Source organism: Cimex lectularius, unplaced genomic scaffold (genome assembly GCF_000648675.2).
Source record: "Cimex lectularius strain Harlan isolate CLEC.00 unplaced genomic scaffold, Clec_2.1 scaffold22, whole genome shotgun sequence".
NCBI lineage: Eukaryota > Metazoa > Arthropoda > Insecta > Hemiptera > Cimicidae > Cimex > Cimex lectularius.
This window is the reverse complement of record NW_019392657.1, coordinates 895,756-908,870: the sequence shown is the minus strand read 5'-3', so window position 1 is coordinate 908,870 and position 13,115 is coordinate 895,756. Positions and strand designations below refer to the sequence as shown.

Below are 13,115 nucleotides of genomic sequence, written 5' to 3'. Positions count from 1 at the left end.
GTTCAGTCAAACCTATTAGGGGAAATACAATACACCCCGGTCTTTCAAGGAGAAATACATGCCATCATCGCTTGCGCTCTAGAAAATCTTAAAAGAGGTTAGACTGGCAAAAATCCTCATAAAATTTTATAAACAAACAGCTATTAAAGCATTAGCATGTAAAAAATTAGATAAAAATTAGTCAGTGAATGCATCCAAAATCCAACCAAAAGGTCCACCAAATTTTCGGAAAATTTGAAGATGAGACATATTTCACGTAAGAAGTTTTTCTAGTCTGCAATGGAGCTTAGACATCCATGAATGGACTTAATAATACTTTTTTATGAGGGTATTTGAACTACTGGGTTTTATGAACCCTGCCGGTGATTTTGAAAAAAAAAGATCATTTGTAAGTATGTCGGGTTCGAATGCAGGGTCGCTAGTTTCGAACCCGGGACCTTTACCTTCAGTAACAGTCGTGGTCACCGACCCCTACTCAGTTATTCTTATTGTACATCTTTAGGATAATTTGTTAGGATTTTTGTGGTTCTATTAGTAGGTGATTTGATTGAACATTTGTTAAGTTTAGAACATTAATCATTTCAACAAAAAGAACCTCGGAATCCTTTTTTTGTAATAGTATACCCAAGTTTATTGTAATGATCATTCCTGCCCCTTCCGTTAGTTTTACAAAAGATCACTTTCTAAATGATCGTCAATACTTTCTTCTTCGACAAGATTTATTTCTTTAGAAGAAGCCGAGTACTGTAAAACGATGTCAAACGCGTTCTTCCAACTAGCCATGTTTGTTATCGCACCTGTGTCGTCCTGAGAGCCGGTAGAAATCATTTTCGGCGTCAGGCTGTAAATCGAATCGATCATTTTGTAAGTGTCGTTCGCCAGATACGTCGTGTTCTCGTTTGAATTTTCAGAATTGAAAGTACTTAGATCTTTTTGAGAGCCGGTACGGCCCGGACAAGGGCGTATCAATAGATCCAGAACTTCGGTGAGCGATCTTTTCAACTCCTGTCTGTTGTCGCTGTCGATTTTTTCTTCTTGACTTACAACACTGGTCCAGCTGTCTTTCGTGTCTTTTCCGTTTGAGCAGTCTTCTAGGCTGTTGGATCCTAATTTGTCCTGTGACGAGTTGGTAATCGATGTAGATTTTGACACGGACGAGTTTACTTTCGTCGTTTCCAAAGGTGTGTACACTTCTTTAAATTCTTGTTCGCTTAATTTATTTGAATTCAATTCCTTGACGTTTTTTCCTTCATATGGCAGCACTGAATGGGCACTCTCGCTCGTTTTGATTTGAGAGCTCTCTGAATATTTATTACTGCACTTTTCAATCTCTTCGATCATGAACGTTTCACTAGTCGAAGTAGAGGGTTTGATCTTGACTTCTTCCGGTTTGGCGAAAGGTTCCGGCTTTATTACGTCGTCCGACGACTTCATGGTTTTTGTAGTTGGGCTTTTGGCCGGAATCGAGCTCTTCTCATTGACGATGGATTTGCGTTTTTTCCTCTTGCCCGACCTCTGTTTTTCCGCTCTGTTTTGATTTAACACAGAGAGTAGCGTTTTTACTGATGAATTTTTGAAAGTTTCTCTCATGACTTCTTGGAATAAGTGTTTCCATATCAACATTTTTAAAGTCGTCTTCCGTTTTGAATCCCTTATGTGTTTCATATGAAGATTTCCTTTGAATTTGTAACTCCTCGGTTTGGTTTTTGCAAAATAACGGTTAGCTTTTGACAATCTGCCATTTTGACTAGTCGAATATTGTGGGAAATCTTTTCTTATCAGCGTATTTTGTCGGAAATCCGAGAGGGCCGCTGATTTTGGCGTAGATGCATCTTCGAATTTTGGATTTTTTGAAGAGAACAGCGGGGTATACCTGTCTTTTAGAACGTTCCGGCTTAGTTCTTTGTTGACACCATTTTTACACAGCTCCTTAACGTAGTCGCCCGCGTTTTGTGCAATGACGTGCGGCCGTTCTCCAATGAATTTTCTCAAATTCTGAAGGTTTTCATCCAAGTCGCTGTGAATGCGCTTCAAGTCTTCGGCAATCACCTTCAACTTCAAAACCCGTTTGGCACAAGACATGTCGTCAGTCGGAGAGGTGTGATATGTCGGATGGCCATTGTTGTACAATTTTTTTATCACCGATGTAACTTTATAATCGTTATCTTCGTTTTCAGAAAAACCATCGTCGCACTGAAGAGTCTGTTCTTCTACAAGACTCGACTTCAGACCCTTTTGCGTCAACTCTTTTTTAATATTAAACGATGTAGTTGGTTTATTTTTTCCGTCTGAAACGGCTTTGGCCTCCGAATCCTCTCTTCTTCCGGATTCTCCCTTATTTACGACTTCCGGGCATAGGTGTTGTTTATAACGTTGTCGTTCGAAGTAGTTTTGATAATAAGCATTACCTCTCCTTCCTTCGTTGGATTTCTTTACAAACAGATCTTCTCGTTTCTTTTCAACTTTCGATTGATTTTCCAGCGCATTCGATTGTCGAGCAATGTTTTGGAATTGGTCGTTTTTGTCGTTTCTCTTAACGAAGACAAACCCACCAACATGCGCATTTATTTTTGACAAAAAATTACTCTTCTGTACCTCGTCATATTTTTTTCTGAGTTTTCGCAATAATCTATGAAACAATCTTTGGCAGAGAATTTTATTCGAACGTCCGTAATTGATATTACACGGGAATATCGCTTTGTTATCAGAGCTGTAAGGAAAGAACTTTTTGAGCTCTTTGATGTAGGCGCATTTGGGCCCTCCTTCTCTAATGATGGCGTTCAATTTTGTTTCTATCTTTTTCCGCAACTTCAACAATTCTCTCGGCATTACCAACAATTCCACTTCACTCCTTTGGACCACGCTGTCTTTAGATGGTTTTTGGCAGTAGCTCAGTTTGTCCGTATCTTCTTTTTTAATGGCGTGGTTCAGTTCGTTCGTTATCAGCTTCGTCAGAGCCAACGCTTCCAGCGAGTCGACTAAAATCATCGAGTTGACGCTCACAGACGTCTTGCTACTTTTCTGACTTAATTTTTTAGTAGCAGACGGCCTTTCAAAGCTTAATTTTGTCGGACTTTCAGTCGGTGAAATTACTGAAGGGTGAAACTTAGTCTGTGGTCTGTCACTCGGTCTTTGATGTACCTCTTCCAAGATTTGGATATTCACGGATTTGACGGATCGTTTATTCCCGTCTTCAGAACTGATCGTTTTTTCTCTCTGATTGCCTAGTTCCTCAGTGCTGATATCTTTTTCCGGTGAGATGGTACGCGAATATCTCGTCGGTGAGTTTTCCGGTGAGAAGGTACGCGAATATCTCGTCTGTGAGTTTTCCGGTGAGAAGGTACGCGAATATCTCGTCTGTGAGTTTTCCGATTGTATCGTAATCTTTTTTGTCGTTACAAAAGATGGGCCTTTTTCTAAAACACCATCACTGTCCTGATCTTCAGAAGGAAAGGGAGGCTTAAGTTGACTTATTATACATTTAGAAGGAATTTTTACAACTTCATCATGTAGAGAAATATGGGAGTTCAGTTTACCTGTTCTTCCGATAGAAGTAAGTCTTTCTTCTTCGCCTTGAGGAGAGTAGGAATTCAGTTTTTCCATTTTCCCTTTTATCTGCTCGTCGAGCTCGTTCATCTGTGCACTAAAGTGTGTGACTATCGACGCCTTCGACCGAGCTGAGTTTTTTCGGCTTTCGACCTTTTCGTTGGGAATATTGATCGATTCCTGTAGGACGACCGAAGGCGATTTGATGATAGTGACTTTCGGTTCGGGTCGGCTGGACCGACTTATTTTATTTTCATCGCCGAAAGCAGGAGGATATTCATTTGAACCGGTTTCTATGTATATTTTCATTTCTGGCCTTTTATTGCAGTTTTCTTTCCTAAGTTCACTCCGGCCTTTATTCTTATCCTTCACCAAACGTTTCCGCTTCCGTTCTTCACCGTACGAATAGGAAAATTGCTGTTTTCTTGGAGATTCGGTACACTCGTCCGTTTGCTGGATTCTGAAATCATCGCTCGCATAATACGATTTCTCCCTTATGTACGACTCGTCGCATTCTATACCTGTCTTCTCGTAAGAAAAGCTGGAGCTGTCGGAGCTTTTCTTTTCGTATGAATAACTCGAACATTCGTCGCTTTTCTTTTCGTAAGAAATAATCGAACCTTCGTCGCTTTTCTTTTCGTAAGAAACACTCGAGCATCCATCGCTTTTCTCTTCGTCGTACTTGTAATACGAATTAACCTTTTCGGACATCCCAAGTTTGTATTTTGTGAAATCTTTATTTTTCGTTTTGACCATCGAAGGCTCATCCATTTCCTCTTCGCATTCATCCATTTCCAGCTTGCCGACCGACCTTTTTTGATGTTTACCTCTGTCGTACACGATATCCTCGTTGACCCTAGTTTTAATGTGAGATTCTTCAGGACCGCTCGAGTATTTTGACTTTCCCTTGTTTGGGATAAAATATATTATAAGTCCAATTATGTTCATTATGTACAATAGGTATGGAAGCGGTGGCTGAAATAAAATCACCATTATTAATTATTAATATTTTTAAGTTGGATTTCTGTAAATCTTAACAAAAACCAAGACAGTTAAATTAAAATAATATTTTTGGAATAATTGGAACTATAAAGTCTTGAAAATAATAATTTATTAGATCACTTAAGTTACTTTCAATTCTTACTTGCAATTGACAGATATGTTTCACACAAGGAGTTTGCTGGAAAAAGAAATAAAATCTATAATTAGTTCAAATCATATATCAAACGAAGTGTTTTTAATTATAATAAACAATGATAATATTATTTAAAAAATAAGTTGTTTCAACGGCATTCGTTCGGCGACTAATAACTGTTAGGGGTTCTCCGAGTCGAAACTCATCGGGCCTGAATTCAACCAGATGTATTTACTTACAAATGTGATGCTGGTGAGAACCCCCTTAAAAAGTGCTAATTTTCTTTAAATAAGACTTTTTTGAATATGATATAGGTACTTTAAAGATAGTGTGTTTGTGTCTGAAAATAATTATCTGTTATAACTAGTTTACGTTTTTCTATACTATGTGCTAATATGTATTAGATAGCCCTAATAACAAAAGTAAGCATTTACATTTTTTAAATAATTTTTGACGTAAAGTGTGGTTGAAATGAAAAATTAGCGTCATGCGCGGGACTCGAACCAACGGCCTCCCGTCCTATACCTACCTCTGCGCTCTAAACACTTGAGCTACATTTTCATCTCAACCACACTTTAAACACAAATTATAAATCAATTTGAATAATTATTTTGGCTAACTAGAATCAAGTAAAAAACATAGATTAGTTTAATAATTTCTGAAGGACCTACACTTTACTAACAGCTACCCGCGGCCACTTCATGTTCACCGAGAATCGAATGCGATTACACAAAATTTGAAATTTTGCCAAAAAGAGGGAAATTTGAAAAAGTTCTATTGTGCTGATGAGCGGGCGTTTCGGAGGACCGAAACTTGAGCGCCGGGGAATAGGCCGGGAAATCGAGGGTTCGCGTCCCGCTCTTGTCACTAATTTTTCATCTCTTTATCTAAAAATTATAAATAAATTTAAATCATTATTTATAATGATATAGAAATGATCGATACGACAACATTACTGGGCTGTATAATAAACAACCTAATAGAAATAGACGTATATAGAAAACCACAACTATAGACACTATGATACAAGCGGATTCTTCCCACCCATGGTCCCAAAAGGCTGCTGGCTTCATTTGGCTCATAGACCGGATGTTAAAACTTCCGCTACACCTGATAACTATAAAAAAGAATTAAAAACGATTAAAACCTTAGCAAAAACCAACGGGTATCAAGAAATATTTATTGATAGGTTGCTAGTTAAAATAATAAAAAAATTAACTTTAAACGAATCAACAATAGCACTCAGCCACCCCACCACAAATGAATCATTAGGTTTCCGTTGTTTGCCATACATTGGTGAATTATCGGAAAAAGTTAGTAAAATTTTTAAACAAGAAGGTTTTAGAATAGCTTTTAGAAGTACGGGTTCACTTAAAAACATCCTCTCAAAACCTAAAGACAAAGTAGACAACTTGGCAAAAAGCGGGGTTTACCAACTCAATTGTAATGATTGTGATATTAAATATATAGGACAAAGCGGTAGAGAAATAAAAACAAGAGTAAAAGAACACTTGCCTAAATCGAGCAAATTTTCGGAATTTAAGGACCATCTAAAAGAAACAAAACATAATTTCAATTCAAATCTAAATACAAGAGTGTTACATAGTTTCAACAAAGGGAAAGAATTAGATTGGTTTGAGAAATTTGAAATTAAAAAATGTAAAATTGAACATGGTGATAAATGCATTAATAATATAACAGATTTTGATCTACCTCCCATTTTAAATATGTACATAAATAATATCAAACATCCAAATAATTAAACTAATTATTTTAACTGTTATTATTTTTATAGTAATTTAATAATATTAAGTATTTACTAGTATAATATTTATTTGTGTTATAATTTCCGCGTTTCGCACGTTCAAATTGAGCGCCATTAAAAAAATCAGCTGCTAATTGGAACGTCGCGTTGGCGGAGGTATCAGCGGGTTCACTTTGGCAATTCATGTCGAGAGACGTGGTTGTAGAAGTCCTTCAACCTGATGATGAGCTAAAAGGCTCGAAATCCGGATCGTTGCAAAACAACTTACTGTGAGTAGGAACTATTTTTTTTTTTTTTAAGGATTGAACACCACACTCACTCCATTATTTATCATTTCTACTACATTACTGGGTTCGTCTATTTGCGATGGTTTCACTTTCACTCATATGCGTTTTGGCTTCTCGTCATCTTAAGGGAGGAACTAACTTGTGTAATCATTGTTAGGATCTCGGGCTCGAATTCAAACTCGAAGTACTTCCAAGTGAGCTTTTTTTCCAAAACACCGATCCCCTGGTGTTGATATGACCACTGCTGTTGAGAACCCTCGTAAAAAATTAATTGCTCTATAAATTTTCTTTAAATCAGTGTTTTATTAATATTATAAAATTTAATGATGTGTGTTTGTTAGTCTGCGGGGAGGAAAATAATTATCAATTATCACTAGTTTAAGTTTTTTTCATAGGCGTTTTTTTACTTTTACTTAACGCCATCTTAAGGGCCATCTCTCTACAATCAGAGTAACAGTTCGACTTATTAAAAATATTTATTTAGAAATCGTGAGATGCGGTCTGGTGTGATGTAGGTTTCAGAAAAACATGTTCTTTATCGTGCCAACGTTTCGATCTTTATTGAGATCAGCTTCAGGGCCTGGGATTTACAAACATTGTTTATATATTACAATTACATTTTGGATGTCGAAAAGTGAATTTATACAATGCAAAATATATTTTTATATATATTCAATCAAAGTATTTCTACTCACTCAAAGTGTTTGTCTTCTGTGTAATTGTGCCATTCTTTCGTGTCGAGTCGAGAGTGCCAGTGAGATTTTGTGTTTATATAAGTTGGATTTTGAAGGGGTGGGGAAGGAAGTCGGTATAGAAAAGACATTTTTGTATAAGGCGTCGGCTTCTTTGAGGTGAAAAGAGCCGACGAAGGGAAAAAATGTGTTGATAATGTTTCGGGCAGATTATCTTTCAGGATTATCTAGAAAGGGATAAATAGGAAAAGGAAAGCTAAATTGTTGGGAAATTAGACTATGTGAAAAATATTTNTTTTGAAGTTATCGGACAAGAGAAATGTGTTTAATTGATGTGATAGGCCTTGGATAAATTGTATAGTAATGTATGCTGGTTTGTTTGTTTTCGATAGATTTAATGTAGTATATTAATAATAGTGGATGGTGTTAGTGTTGAGTTGTAATTGTTGATTATTTACGGTAGAGATTGTTATGGAGGATCTGTTTGTATTTCTTTATGTTTTTGTGGTGGAAGGATTCATGGCTTACGGTAAATAGAAATACTTTGATTGAATATATAAAAAATTATATTTTGCATTGTATAAATTACTTTTCCACATCCAAAATGTAATTCTAATATATAAACAATGTTTGTAAATCCCAGGCCCTGAAGATGATCTCAATAAAGATCGAAACGTTGACACGATAAAGAAAATGTTTTTCTGAAACCTTCATCATACCAGACCGCATCTCACGATTTCTCAATAAATATCGATTAACGGTCACTAATCACCACACATTATTAAAAATATTTGTTTAAAACGTAATTACTATATTTTAATCTAAAGTCAATGGTACTAATGTTGTTAAAAAATCATAATTTAAACGGTAAAAAAATAAATTGTGAGAATTTTTCTCTGTGGTCTGTGGGGTAATGAACCTTAGTTGCCTATCAATTTGATCATCGGCTTATCCTCTCGGTTGATTGGTCTGCCCAACGTGTTTGGAGATTTCGCCATCTTCAATCGCTTTAATTCCTCACCTAACACCGAAGATGGCGAAATGCCGAATCCGTCAGACCAAACCAGCGAGTCTGGGCAGACCAAAACTGATCGATAACGACCAGATTACAGTAAAAATTAGTCATTTCAGTCACTTAATGCGCCAGCATGATATGATAAATATGATTTATTTCAAGATGATTTTGAAGTTTATTACATTTTCATTTAAGCCTAAAGAATTAACTGACAGGCCGTGAAATCTAATCAGGCACTAATCCAAAATCAATCTTAAATCAATATTTGTGGTCTTCAAGCATTTTGAGTCGTAATATTCACGAAAATATATTGTTCTTAGTCGTGACGTTTAACTGATGGCATCGTACTAATTGAAGTTGAAAGGCTGATAAATATGCAGCACAAGTAGGCGGATTTCCTTTCGAAACGAGAGAGATATTTCGTAAGGGGCGATACAGTTCTTTCTCAAGGATGGCAAGAGCGGTCCACGAATGAGTCAGCGGCCAGAACACAGTACCCATGTAACATAGGTATCTAGAGATGTTAATTTTAGCCGAGTTATGACGAAATAATATAATTGGACTGCAAATTTGAGGATCGCGTGTTTTAAATGTTCAATTCTTTTTTCTCAATTTTTTATTTTATTTCCAAAATATTAAAAAAAAAGGAAAGTACTAATAACTTAGACATTTCTTAATGATGATGAAATTCTAGTCAATTGTTCTAATCTTTCTGTACACTTACATATTCTGGGCATTCTGTATTGCAAAACATATTCCTTTTCTTCTTGTTAAAAAATAAATATTTTTCAGTATGTTATATGCACGATTGATATTTTCGTTAACCGTTTTTCAGCTGTTTCCTCCGTGAAGATTTTTCACACCGTGCCGCAATCATTTTTGAAGGGTTGTCACCATTACACTGGGCTTGAAATTTTCTCGGGACTTGGCATTTTGATGCAATAAATCAGCTGGCTGTGAATCTAGAACTCTTCGTTTCCCTTTGTTTTCATACATTTCCCACAAATCTATTAAAAATATTGAATTTATTATACTAAAGAATGAGAAATAATAACAAATCTTCTCAATAAAAAAAAAAAAAATTTATTTGAATACTAAAGCAAGACTACAAAATCATTTCTAGTTTTAACGGAGAATGAGTTTTGAAATAAATTATTACTAATACAAAAAATAGGTGATAACATGGAAGAAATCCCAGATTATCTAAACCAGGGGTGCTCAAACTTGAACTGCTGGCGATCTACCTCAATATTTTTAGACTACTTACGATCGACTCTGAGAGGCTGCAAGTGTGTGTGATGCAGGGTTGTCGTACATACACGATACACCCTACCTACCTAGGTAGGGTGTACCGTAGCATATATAGATATTAGCTTTCTGCACAATATAGGTACATTATTTTAGTCAAGGTTTGGGTTAGGTTTAGTTAGGTTCTTCTCTACAATATCAATGAAAAAACTCATAGTTATTCAAAATTGCGAGTTTATTGGTTGTTACAAAACAAAAGAGTTACATATGGTGTTAAACTTAACTAAGGAGTGGCTTTGGATGTTGAAGCGTGGCACTGCATGTCCTCAGTATACTTTTCATAAGATGGTACGTAACCACTGAGTGCTAATCGCAAGCATGATGACATATGATCGTCAGTTAGTCGATTGCGATATTTTGACTTAATTATCTTCATTTCAGAAAATGCAGACTCGCACAAGTAAGTTGACCCAAAAAATGCCGTCAGTTGAAGGGCGATTTGCCTTACATTCGGATATTTATCTTCAGATATAAAACACCAGAAATTTGTATCAGATGCTGTAGCTTTGAGATGTATATCTGATATAATCTGCACCAACTCATTTTCAACAGAACATGAGTTCATATTAAACTGACTTGCTATTTCAGTAGCTAATTCCTCAATGTTTTTACATGAAAAAGGATAACTCATAAATGATGCTATATTTTCCAATTTACTGCAATCATAAAAACGCATTTCGAATTGTCCCAAAATATTTGATAATTCAGCCTCATACGTATCATAATTCAACTGAGGAATCCTTGCTTTCAAAGAGGGAAAATGTTTCAGATCCTTTCTTTTCAGTTGATCTATCATAAGTTGCAATTTACTTTTGAATGCGTTTACTGCGCTAATCATCTCAATAATAGTTTTTCCTTTACCTTGAAGCTCCAAGTTAACGGTGTTTAAGTGCATTGTGATGTCAGTCAAAAATGCCAAATCAGTCAGCCATTTTTCGTTTTTCAAAATCTGAGTGTCATCACTTCTTTCGTCTAGAAAAGCTGTTATTTCGGGCAATAATTCTTGAAACCTTTCTAGGAATTTTCCGCGACTCAACCACCTGACGTCCGTGTGAAGAACTAAATCAGTGTGTTCGTTCAGCTGACTCCCTATCTTCCAACTGCAACTGAAAGAGCCGCCGTTGCAAGCTACGTGCACGGATGGAATTCACAATTTTTGTTGCAATGCCCATAATTTCCTCCGTGTTTAAAACTTTTGAACACAAAACTTGTTGATGTATAATGCAATGGAATGAAAAAAATGAAGGGAATTCTTCATTAGCTCGACACAATGCCACAAAACCGTTTTTGTTTCCAGTCATTGCTGGTGCTCCATCGGTTGTAATGCACACTAATTTATATATTGGTAGCTCGTAGTTTTTACAAAATTGAAGAAAACGTCATATATATCTTCGCCACGGGTCTTCCCCTTCAGAGGAATGATTGTCAAAAATTCTTCCTTAGCCAACATGTCATTGAATACCATCCGAATAAAAATATACAGCTGGGCAGTGTCTGTCATATCGGTGGATTCGTCGAACTGTAAAGAAAAGTATGTACATTCCATGATATCATGTTTTAGTTTATCTGCGATGTCCTGACTCATGACTTCAATACGCCTTGTGACAGTCGGACGAGATAACTGAAGTTCTCTAATAGCAGACATGATTTCTGTTTTATTTTTAAAATCTCCAAATAAAGTCTCACCCGCTTCAATAAATGCTTCCTTCACCACCGATCCATCTTCGAATGGTTTCTTGTGTTTCGCCAATATATGAGATATTTTAAATGACGCGATCGTAGCAGCTTTTGATTGTTTGGCTGGTCTTGTGAACATGGATTGTTCTTTTTTCAAACAAGATATCAAATCACTTACTTTTCGTTTTCTTAATTCACTCTGTGGCGGAAAATCCTTTTCATAGTTTTTATGAACCGTTTTATGATGCCTCTCTAAGTTACCACGCTTAGGTATTGCAACTGACGCACGACAAATAACACAAATGCACTTATCCTTCACCATACAAAAGAAAAATTCTTCCTCCCAATCCTTATTAAAATGATACGTTTTAGATTTCACTGCACTCATTTTCCACTATTTAATAATAAACTTTGTATCGACGTAGTATCGCCATCAAGTTACAATTCAGAATGACTCCAATTCCTGCAGGCACAACATTTATATCGGCGTGAACGAAAGTCTCGAATGTTCCCGTCAAACGCGCCGCCCGAAACTAGACTGTACTGTCTCTCGTTGTTTCTAGACTAGACTGTACTGTCTACTAGTCTAGAAACAACGCGGCTTTTCTTTGACAAGTGCCGCGCGTTCCTTTGATAAAGCCACCTTTTGCCGCAAGCAGTGTTATTTTATTACGTAATACATTTTTGTAGTTTAGTTACCTACCTACTTATTAAAAATTTTTTTCTTCTCGAGATCTACTCAAAAAGCACTCGCGATCGACTGGTCGATCGCGATCGACCGTTTGAGCACCCCTGATCTAAACTATTAAAATGTAGAAATAATATATACAAATATATTATATCTATGAGAAAATAAAATCTCTTGTGTGGAAAAATATTGATTGTTCTAAGGCGACAAAATCACATTAGGTTTTTTTAATTGAACGTAGATACATAATATAAAAAGTAAATAAATAAAGAAGCACTCTTTTGATATTCTCTCCGCTTCACGATAATAACAATGAATCATGAAAAAGATAGTTCTACTCAGAGAAGTTTTATGCAGCTATCCGGATTTCAAGTAATAAATACTCATCATCAGGCATAGAAACTCATAGAAACTCGTCTCTCGACGGAAATGGACGAATGGTTTGTAAATCCAGCGCCAACGCGACGTTACAATGACCAGCTGGTTTTTGTGCCCGCGGTTTGAACGTGCAAAAAACTCGGATTATAACACTACTAAATATTATCTTAATTTATACTATAAAAAATAATTTTAAATTAAGGATTAACTTGTATGTATATTATTTATGTGCAAGTTTAAAATTAGGGGGGGTAATCAAAATCTATTATATTATTTATGCATTGATCTCCATGTTTAATTTTAATTTTTTTAATTTAAAATTTCTCAAAACAGTCTATTCCCCCAATTTTTTGTTGGAGATATTGTCCAATTAAAAAAAGTATTGTATAATAATTTGTTGGACTAGTAAGGAGCGGTCAAGAAGGAAGTAGTTTAGAAAAACACATTTTTTCCCCCTTGACTTTTCTACCTTTATTCGGGTCATCTTAAGGGCCTGGGTGAAAAACAAACATGTTGATTGGAAATAATACAATACAAATGTAAATACGAACTTTGAACCAAGTACTCATAAAACTAAGGCGCTATTTTTGTGGTGTCATATTGATGTTGTGTGAAATTGTTGTG

The 13,115-nt window shown here is 35.9% G+C and overlaps 1 protein-coding gene across 1 annotated transcript; it reads right to left on the bottom strand.

The window, feature by feature from the left end:
* Positions 1–602: 602 nt before the first annotated feature.
* Positions 603–9,424, bottom strand: LOC106670728. Its single transcript, XM_014401298.2, has 3 exons — positions 9,165–9,424; positions 4,691–4,726; positions 603–4,521 (listed from the first exon to the last, which is right to left on the bottom strand). Exons 1-3 carry the CDS (start codon positions 9,192–9,194, stop codon positions 667–669), a joined length of 3,921 nt encoding a protein of 1,306 aa, XP_014256784.1. The 5' UTR covers positions 9,195–9,424; the 3' UTR covers positions 603–666.
* Positions 9,425–13,115: the final 3,691 nt, after the last annotated feature.

Coding starts and splice junctions, on each gene's coding strand:
- LOC106670728 (XM_014401298.2), bottom strand. CDS start 9,194: ATGTTTTGCAATACAGAATGCCCAGAATAT. Junction 4,727..9,164: donor ATACAGAATGCCCAGAATAT/GTAAGTGTACAG, acceptor TTCTTTTTCCAG/CAAACTCCTTGTGTGAAACA. Junction 4,522..4,690: donor AACATATCTGTCAATTGCAA/GTAAGAATTGAA, acceptor ATTTTATTTCAG/CCACCGCTTCCATACCTATT.